Raw genomic sequence first — 9,741 nt, 5'->3', positions numbered from 1 at the left:
AGATGTTCCAAATAAAGTTCCATAAATTCTAAGGAACCTCAAAAAGAAAGAAATGTGCATGAGATAAAATCCGAGTTTTATTAAAGGAAACCATTCCATACATTGAGATATAAAGCTGGCCAGCTGAACAACTAGATACCATACCATATAGCTTGGGACACCAAGTTATAAGGTTATTAAGGTCCTAGATAATGAAATCTCAAATTGATTTATACCATGTCTGGAACTAAAAGGAACTATATATATATATAAGTGTGTCGACACATACATTCATAGAAAATGCGCAAGTATGTAGCACATGAATACAGAGATATATATTGAGGATCATAAACCCACACAAAAGTACTCATAATAAATAATGAAAGAAACGTGGGGTTTAAAGTGATATATAAAAGACGTATTGTATTGGCCATGAATATGTAAACGCCATATGATGCCCAGTGAATATATAAATCTTGAAAGAAAGATAAATCGTGAGACAAACCGGAAAAGGTCTATATAATCCAATGTGGTGGATACTACTACATATTTCACTACACATGATGTCTGGAAGAAATTCAAAAGATGTAGTATGCTATATATGACTCAGTGGATGATGATGATAATATTATTGGTACCAAAAGGTTTACCAAACGGTATTGAGCTCAGAATCAAAAGATGAGAAAAGAAGTTCTCTTGAACAACATTTTCCTAAAGTCGTTCATGGACTGAATTAAATTACTACATGTAAGCAAGTGAAGAGTTCTATAAGAACAATTCAAATCAGTCCATAGAGGAATTTTAAATTCCTTGTGTTTTATACTAACCAGCCTAAGATAGGTTAAATGATTATTCATTAAACCTTAGAAAAGGTTATAGACCATCACCACAAATTAGCCAAATTTTGGTAATACTTATGGTTGGTCGAATTCTCAGCATGAACCAACCAAGCTGTGGTATGAATGAATAATCTATCATAAAGATAAGCTATAAGATCGAAGTTCATCTTTGAACAAAAGGTATAGGACCACATTATGCGTCCATATGCGACCCAACGGGTCCGACCATCATATATGAAGATAATGCAGCTTGCATTGCTCAACTCAAAAACGGGTATATCAAAGGTGACCGAACCAAACATATTCTACCCAAGTTCTTCTTTACCCATGAGTTGCAGAAAGCTGGAGAGGTCAACGTCCTTCAGATCCGGTCTAGTGAAAACTCAGCCGACCTCTTCACCAAATCATTTCCCTCTTGCACATTCAGGAAGTTCACACAACAAGATTGGCACGCGTAGACTCAAGGACCTTCAGTGATGTCCAAATCAGGGGGAGTAATGTGTGTTGTACTCTTTTTCCTTTCTCTGGTTTCCCTTTTTACCACATTGGGTTTTGGGTTTTCCGGGAGAGGTTTTAATGAGACAACATTAGCATGTTACAAACCCTATATGGTTATTGCATCCAAGGGGGAGTGTTATGAATCATGAAGTGGATGGTCCATAACTTAGACGATACAAGTTCAAGATTAGAGTCCATTGGGGGTTTACATCTAGCCACATGGAAGACCCATTCAATCTTAGTCTTTATGAGTTTGACCATGTTATTATGTAGAGTATCTTTGTAATCAATTCTCCCTTTGACTTCACCTTGTATGAACCACTATATATAGTGGTGTAAGCAATAAGAAATATACAACACATTCTCACAAATATTCTTTCAAATCTTAACAATATTCTTGATTAAGTATATAAATCATAATTTCCAAATGTTTTGGCAGTTTAATGCAGACGAGTATGATTATCGAACGAAAAATAGCTGGTTTTTTATAACATAGCTTGTTAAAAAAAAAGCTATGTGGAATAAAATAACTTTTTAATTATTTCTTTTTTGAAACACATAAAAGAGCTGTGTGGAATAAAATAACTTTTAAATTTAAATTTATATTTTAGCAAGTAAAAGAAAAGAGCATGTTTTCTTACAAATATTCTTACATCACAACACATCTCAGAATGGCAAATTGTGCGTGAAAGGTCTAACAGATTGGTACACTGACGTGGATCCAATAGGGTTTATAAAAATAAATAATTATTTAGAAAAATGACAAACCCAACTATTCATATCGTCCACAAAATTTGACTGTGATTGTAACCAATGAATACATTATCTTCCACTCACTGATATTTGGATGTTCATGTATATCCTTTGAGATGGATATGATCTAGCGACGGTAACACTTTTTAGTGATTTCACTATTTCTTGTGTGCGATTTGAGAAGTCTACTATTTAGAAACTATCATGATTGAGCCACGTAGAAATAAAATAATCAGATGCAACACTTTATCTATTTAGTTTTTTTTGTTAATAGTTATAATTAAACTAAAATTTCCACTTCAAAAACAAAATATGAGAATATCATTATCTTATTAAAAAAAAAGTCACAATTTTGCGACAAAAAGTAGTAATATTTAAAGTTCTATATAACTGTATTTTCATCGTGATAAATGCTAGTTCACTGATTCTTTTTGTAAATTCTTTTAGTATGTCAACTTATTTTTGCACGAATAGGTCTTCCAACAGTTTTACTTATGATTTAAGAACTATGGTAGTTGCAAAACCAAATTTTGTCTCCTATGTTCTTTATTTTCAATTTAGAATTGGTTACTAAAATAAAGGGAACTGTTTGCCACTGCATTTGCATCTGCCAAATTGGCCTTGATATATTATATAACCTAGAAATAAAGGAAAGGCGTCACTGCCATGTACTATTCAAATTAACTTTTTTTAAACAAATTAGCGACAATTTTTTTTGAACTTAATCAGCGATAATTTTCTGAATATGTAGATAATAAAACCAAAAGTTTGTTGTGTGCGTTTGTAAATTAGACCTCGTTTGACGCTTAAAACTATGGCTGATATTCAAATTACCATCACAACATCCAGAAGCAATATTCTACCACCATACTAATCTAGAAGAAATATAACATACATATATATATATGTCGACGGAGACAATCGCTTGTTTGAAAATTCCGCAAAATAATTGCTTTGAAACAAATTTTAACCGCAACGTGGCATGCATGTGTGTTTTGATACATACCAACAACGGGGACAAATAGGGCATATATGTTTTGGGGATATTGTGAAATTGTGACCATATAAACCATTCAAAATTCAATGATAATAAATTGCAATAACACAAAAACATACAAGTTGGTAGTGAAAGAGAAGTGTGTGGGGTCGCATTTTATCTTTCTCTTCTTCTATAAAAGGGTAGACTCATTTTCTTTTGTATCATCATCATTTCTATTAATTCTCTTACACATATATCAAATCCTAATAAAAGAAAACAATTATTTCCGTTTTATTTGATATCGTGACGATGGGATCCAGTCAAAGCATGGGAGGTTCAAAGAGAAGGGTGTCGGGTAGGGGACTTGGAGCTGTTCTTAAAGAACAGAGAGCTAAGCTTTACATCATTCGAAGATGTGTCGTCATGCTTCTTTGTTGGAGCGATTGATTTCTCTTCAGATATATTCTCAAATCATTTTGATCAAGATCGTTTGTATTAAAGGGATTGATAAAGAACCCATCGTGATGTTTGGAGCTTAAGCGGGTCGGTTCGGATCCGAGTTTAGTGCCAGGTCGTGGAGTAGTTAAAGGGTTTAAGGTTAGGTGTCTCTACTGGTTAGCAGAGTCGTCTTCTTTGGAGCAATATTGTAAATATTGACGGCATAATAGAGAGAGTTGATAAAGTTTTGTAATAGCTTTTGGCTTTGTTCTATGACATTCGAAAAAAAGAAAAGAATATACGGTTAATGTAAAAATGGTCGTTCATGTATCTGTACTCTATCTCTTCTTCTTGGGTTAATTAAGGTTTTGAAATCTCAAATTCAATGATCATACTTTTTCTCTTTCAATATTATACGAACCACAAAATACAATACATATGCTTTCGAATTTTCTGATCATGCAGTTTGATCATGTGTGTTTCCGGGATGAATTATGACGACTAAGGATTATGATACTAAAAGCAAATGTTTTCTTGTAAACAGGTTGTCTAGAACCAAACCCCTGATTTTAGTCAAACCAAAAATGCAACAACTCTCTTCTTATGATGTAATGTATTATTCAAAGGCGGCAATGATAATAATTTTTTTTATAGTTAGTAAAAACTCATGTTATAAAAATCGGCCGCCTAAACACTTTTCCGCTCCGATTTATGCCAAATCGGTTAAAAAAATTGGATATCCGATTTTCTCCGCCTAGACCACCTAAATGACCGCCTAGCCGCCTAATCTTTTATTTTTATTATTTTTATTTTATTTTTAATAATATTTTTATTTATTTATTTGATCTAAAATTTTATAAATATCATTTATATTCATAATTTTGATGAAAATTACACTATATTAAGTTTATATATTCTATTTGTGTGTTTTATACAATCTTAAACATGAAAATATATTAATGATACACACAATTAAAGATTAACATGTTTTATAACATAGTAAACAATCTAAAAATTTTGCCCCGCATAATTTCCGATTAATCCCCGATTTTCTTTTTAGGCGCTAGGTCCAATCCAACCGTCCAACTAGCGCTTAGCGCGTTCTGGGGTAAAAACCAATAGTATTAAAATTGTTTATTATTGCTGCCCCACGCATGGCGCATGGGGATGGGTTAAACTAATCTCATTGATCCCGACACACCAGAAACACTTCTACGGTTTGGCTCAAACTTATTAGTACTATAAAATTGTTAAATTAATGATAATTACTCAAAATACATCTGTAATGAGAGGGATAGAGACTCAATCATAGAGTTATACTGTATTTTAATTTGCGCAACTATATATATAAACCAAGGGACACAATCTTCATTAGTTTCTTTGGGCCCCTCTTATTTATCTGACGTTACCAAATTATCAGTAGGCGCTAAAATAATTATGGTGTACCATGTCACGTCTAATTGTATTCTATCAGAAATATAAAATTTCATGTCTTGTATTATGTACTCAGCGGTTTAATGATTACGTAAACTAAAGGTCATAATGATTTAATATAACTTATAGTTGGTAAGAAAATTCAAATTTGCAATATGGAGTAATCCACAGGTAAAAATAAAATACCCTCAGACTAATCTAATCCGGTGAGAACTACAAAAGTTGAGACTATGATTAATGCAAGTGTGTTACGGAGGATCTCTTAACGAATATAAGATATGTCTCTTAGTTTTTAACAACGCTTCTTAAATAAAAGATATAAGAAACGTCACTTGATTTTTTTTTAGTTAAAAGTTAAGAGACGTCTCTTATATCCGCTAAAAAATCCTTCCTAAGAGCATTTTTATCGCGTCCTTTTTAGCGTCTCTAAAGGAAGGAGCCAGTTTTCAGAAAAAATCGTATGTTAAGTGGGCAGAATAAAAGACGTCTGTTGTGTGTTTTTTACTGTTCGCGGAGTCCACCGACACGTTGCGACACGTTGGCGGCCCGCGATTGGTGCGCCTTTTAATTTTTTTTTTAATCAAAAAAAAAACTTTAAAAAATAAAATAAATAAGAAACTCTTAAAGGGTATATGGGATAAATATGCTCTAAGAAACTTCCATTCATTACGCTCTAAGAAACCTCTATTCATTATGCTCTGAGCCGCAGATAATTTATTCTATAATATTGAATAAAATTACGTCAACAGTAACACGAGATATCAGAACTGATCTGTATTAGCTCGTAACATAACATCTTAGAAGAAAATGACCGACTGATAGTTAATATTCGATCTCTTTACTAAACTTCTTCACTACTCGTTCACAAATGTACTGAGGGGTCAAGAAGATGAAAAAATAAAGTACTTAAGAATCCAATAATTAAAATAGAAGTACGTTGACGGGTCAAATAAAGACATGGGTAAGGCAGCCCACGTGCGGCGGTCCTACCATCGTCGCCGTCGTGACCATCACCACCGGTCTCTTCTCTCTTGTCTCTTTCACTTCTTCACGGGATAGAAATTTTGTGGTATGCCCTAATAAATAAAGTTGAAATAATTGAGCCATTTCACTTTTGAACGTTTTGGTTTCCTTTTTCTCTAATCATGGACAACGATGATCAAGCACAATTTTTTTTCAATTCAAAACTAATTATATTAAGTGGAACAATCCGTTCTGTTATACATTAGTAGTTCATCTTGTTTCTGATTTGAGATTATATATTAATGCTTTAGTACGTAGTACCATCCCCGATCATCCCAATTGTTGGGTTTTAAAAATAAATTAATTGTACCAAAAAAAACGAACAAGAGTTGACCTACGATGTCTCAAACTACATATCAACTAGAATTTTGATTTGTAATGCGATTTACTTGTCTTTGAACTCTTCGTAACGTTTAAGAAGCTTCTGTGGCTTTTTGTTGTTATTGACTTGTTTACATGTCTATTTGTAAGAAAACTATTCAGAGACACTATTAGTCCGGCCTACCCACTTATTAGTTCCGTGTAATTTAGTTGTTTCTGTCCACAATTCTAGAACATTTTGGGCTACTTCTAAGTATCTTTTTCTATTTGTGTTCTCCTTTCTTATAACACTGCATATGCCTATCTTATCTCAAAGTATGTATATTTATATATAATACATGAAAGTCTTGTCTGAGAGACAAGGAGAGAGCTACAAAGTATTTGGACAAGTCTATATGTTGGCATAGTACTTATACTTTAATCCGTATAGTTGTATGTAATAAATTATTTCCAATAGGATTTGTTCCTTCCACATCACATAAACTATATGATTTGCCTTCTCTTCATTTCATTTTACTAAAAGTAGAAGGCAGCAAGTAAACAAAATGGCCCATTAGCTCAGTTGGTTAGAGCGTCGTGCTAATAACGCGAAGGTCGCAGGTTCGAAACCTGCATGGGCCAAATTTTCATTTTTTTTACATATTTAAAAAAAAAAACCAATAGCTTGAGGAGCTCACAAACACCATCGATGATGACATCTGGTTTCACGTTTATTGAAGTAACAACCCTCTTTGCTATCTTCCTTCTCCTCACAAGTGCATGGCTTCACTCCACGCCAGATGATGTAGATGCTTCTGGAGATTCTTGCATTACAATCTGGAATGGTTGATGGAGATTTGGATTCTTCCAAGCCTCAAATCTTCTCATAATACTTTCTGGAGAATCTAAGCTCACTTGTTAGTTTGTTTCCATTAATGTCTAATGAACAAAGGCAAAGCCTCAAGCTGGCACAAAACCGGTTAGATTGTTGTTCAGACCAAGAAACCTTAATCTTTTCAGATTAGTTCCATTTTAAGAATCGCCAGCTGATCTTTGAATCACAAAGTAAAAAGCTTCTTCGTTCTCTTTTTTTCCACTGGATCTTCTTCATAATCGGTTAGTTCAGGCAAAAGATTCATCTCCCTTACACCTAACAACTAGGGATAGTAATGAGAAGCAATAGATTTTTTGCCACAACATTGTTCCAACAGAGAACAAGAAGAGAGGAATACAGGAGAGAAACAAAGCGTGTGATGTGTTGTCTTTTTTTCTTACGTTTAGAAAATTAAAATGTAATTACAAAGATGTCTAAACTCATTTCATAAAGCATCTCACTGTTCAAATGTGAGCTTCTTATCAATTTATTAGCATTTTCTTGATGAGATCCTTAATAAACTCTTTGATGGTTTGACTTCTTTCTTGATGTCAAATGTTGAAAATGCCTTCTAAAACATCCATGAATCAAAGATCCTCGCATAGTTTCCATTGCTTCACTGGTTCACTCAAACGGACTGGAACTTTGCTAGACCAGTCACTAAGATCAGGTTCTCCTCCGGTCAATGCAACAAAGTTAAGGCCTTCTGAATCTGGCGTCCTCTTCCAGTAAACCTGCATCGAGGATCCCATTTAAACGAGCAAGTAACATAAAAGGATGGAAGATGAAATGTGTGTTGCCTACCTGTCCAGGGAATGCTTCTGACATGACCTTGATGGTAGGATTCAACATCCAAACCGAATCACCTAACACCAACTTAGGTTTCTCATTTGTTACAACTTTCTCTTCTTCGATTCCGGCACAGTTCACCATTATGCGACCGTTAGGCATCAGCCTGCTAGCTAGATCATGCCACATTTGAACCTACGCAATCGCTAAATTCAAAAACATGTGCCTAGATCATGATACTAACAACCACAACCGTTTGTAACTACCTGTTGCAGCTGATCTAAGACCTTTCCATCAGCAAACAAATCAACAATGATCCCTAATTCCAAATAAAATTCCAAGAATTTAGACAAGAAACATGCAACATACATTAACTGAAAGTCTCACCAGCATATTTTCCTGAAACATCTTCAGAAGGAGAAAGAGCATCATCTACAAGAACACGAAGACTACCGCCTTTTGGTGTTGGCTTCTCTAACTCAGATAGCTCCATATACTCTCTTGCTTTCTCAATCAACTATTGTCCATAAAAAAAAAACAAAGTGAACTCAATATTCCATTAGATAAAAATCTTATTTTGCTTCAAGAGTATGAATTTTCATACAATGTCATCAATTTCCCAACCCTCAAGCTGAACAGAAGGATACAACTCAAGAATCAGTCTTGCAGCTGTTCCACCACCCTATAACATATGAACATAAGTCAATGTACATCTAAGACAATTTGATATGAGATTCATTCAGTAGCTCTCACCAATCCATAGATTGCAATGGGACCATCAGGGACAATAGGTGGCAAACTTGCAAACTCATCCTGTAATAAAACGTTGATAAGATTCAAAACAAACACAATAAAATTATTTTATCTTTGACAAAACCACATTTACATACCAAAAGAGAAACAAGAGATTATGGAAAATGTAACATACCCAATAAGAATCAGTCCAATTCTCACCTCCCTTGTTGATAACACTATGTGCATTCTCTACATATAAAAAAAAAACAATGTTACAAAAAAAAACAGAGGATTTGATTATATAAAACATTTTATTTTTCAAAGATGTTACAAAAATCTTACTAGTTGAATCAAGGAGTAGATATCGGGCATCAACAGTATCAACTATAACAATCTCATTGTATTTGCTTCTTACGGCTGTAACAACCCAATAATCATCTTCTTCTTCTTTGTCTTCTTCTCTGCTAGATTCTTGTTTAATTTGCTTCTGGTCAAGATCACTTTGCTTGATGCAAAACGGAACTGAGAATCTGGGTTTCTTCAGAGAAGGTTTTATGAACGAGGGTTTTGAAAATTGGGATGTTTTACATGAGAGGAAGTATCTTTCGTGGCCAGCAAGTGAGTGTAGACATGAAGTGGAACTCAAAGCTGCCATTTTTTTCTTGCTGATGATCTCTTTGGGTCTAAAGTCTTATCCTTTCTCCGACAGTCCTACCTTCAACTTTATGTTATTTACCATTTCAACCCAAACTTTATGTTACTTACAATTTCAGACCAAAAGAAAAAAGTGACTTTTGGTTTTGTGTGAGAAATTACAGACTTTGACATCTTAAAACAATCAATTACTGCCAAGCAGTCATTTAATAATGTAGGGACTTGACCCTAGTGGGAAAGTGAAAATTTATTTTTCTTCTCTGTAGCTTTCATTACAAGAAAACATCAAGGATTCTGAGGAAAAAAATCGTCGGAATTTCGTCGGAATATCGTTATTCCGACGACATACCGACGAAACACGTCGTCGGAAATAATTCCTCGGAATTTCTTTTTTCCTCGGAAAATTCCGAGGAAATAAATTTCCGAGGAAATTCCGAGGATCACTA

General features: G+C 34.1%; 2 protein-coding genes and 1 non-coding gene across 3 annotated transcripts; 2 read left to right on the top strand and 1 right to left on the bottom strand.

The window, feature by feature from the left end:
* The first annotated feature begins 3,250 nt into the window (after positions 1-3,250).
* LOC106360189 (small polypeptide DEVIL 4-like) lies at positions 3,251-3,867 on the top strand. Its single transcript, XM_013799779.2, has one exon. It carries the CDS (start codon positions 3,358-3,360, stop codon positions 3,493-3,495), a length of 138 nt encoding a protein of 45 aa, XP_013655233.1. The 5' UTR covers positions 3,251-3,357; the 3' UTR covers positions 3,496-3,867.
* A 2,944-nt stretch (positions 3,868-6,811) lies between these two features.
* On the top strand, positions 6,812-6,885 carry TRNAI-AAU. The gene has a single exon. It is a non-coding gene; the product is annotated as a tRNA-Ile (tRNA).
* A 609-nt stretch (positions 6,886-7,494) lies between these two features.
* On the bottom strand, positions 7,495-9,349 carry BNAC03G56720D. Its single transcript, XM_013801888.3, has 8 exons — positions 8,984-9,349; positions 8,835-8,890; positions 8,660-8,719; positions 8,511-8,588; positions 8,294-8,423; positions 8,173-8,225; positions 7,922-8,101; positions 7,495-7,851 (listed from the first exon to the last, which is right to left on the bottom strand). Exons 1-8 carry the CDS (start codon positions 9,294-9,296, stop codon positions 7,705-7,707), a joined length of 1,017 nt encoding a protein of 338 aa, XP_013657342.1. The 5' UTR covers positions 9,297-9,349; the 3' UTR covers positions 7,495-7,704.
* Between the last annotated feature and the right edge of the window lie 392 nt (positions 9,350-9,741).

The sequence above is a fragment of the Brassica napus genome, chromosome C8 (assembly GCF_020379485.1).
Source record: "Brassica napus cultivar Da-Ae chromosome C8, Da-Ae, whole genome shotgun sequence".
NCBI classification, from domain to species: Eukaryota; Viridiplantae; Streptophyta; class Magnoliopsida; order Brassicales; family Brassicaceae; genus Brassica; species Brassica napus.
Note: the sequence above shows the minus strand (reverse complement) of the source record. Positions and strands in the feature narration are given on the sequence as shown.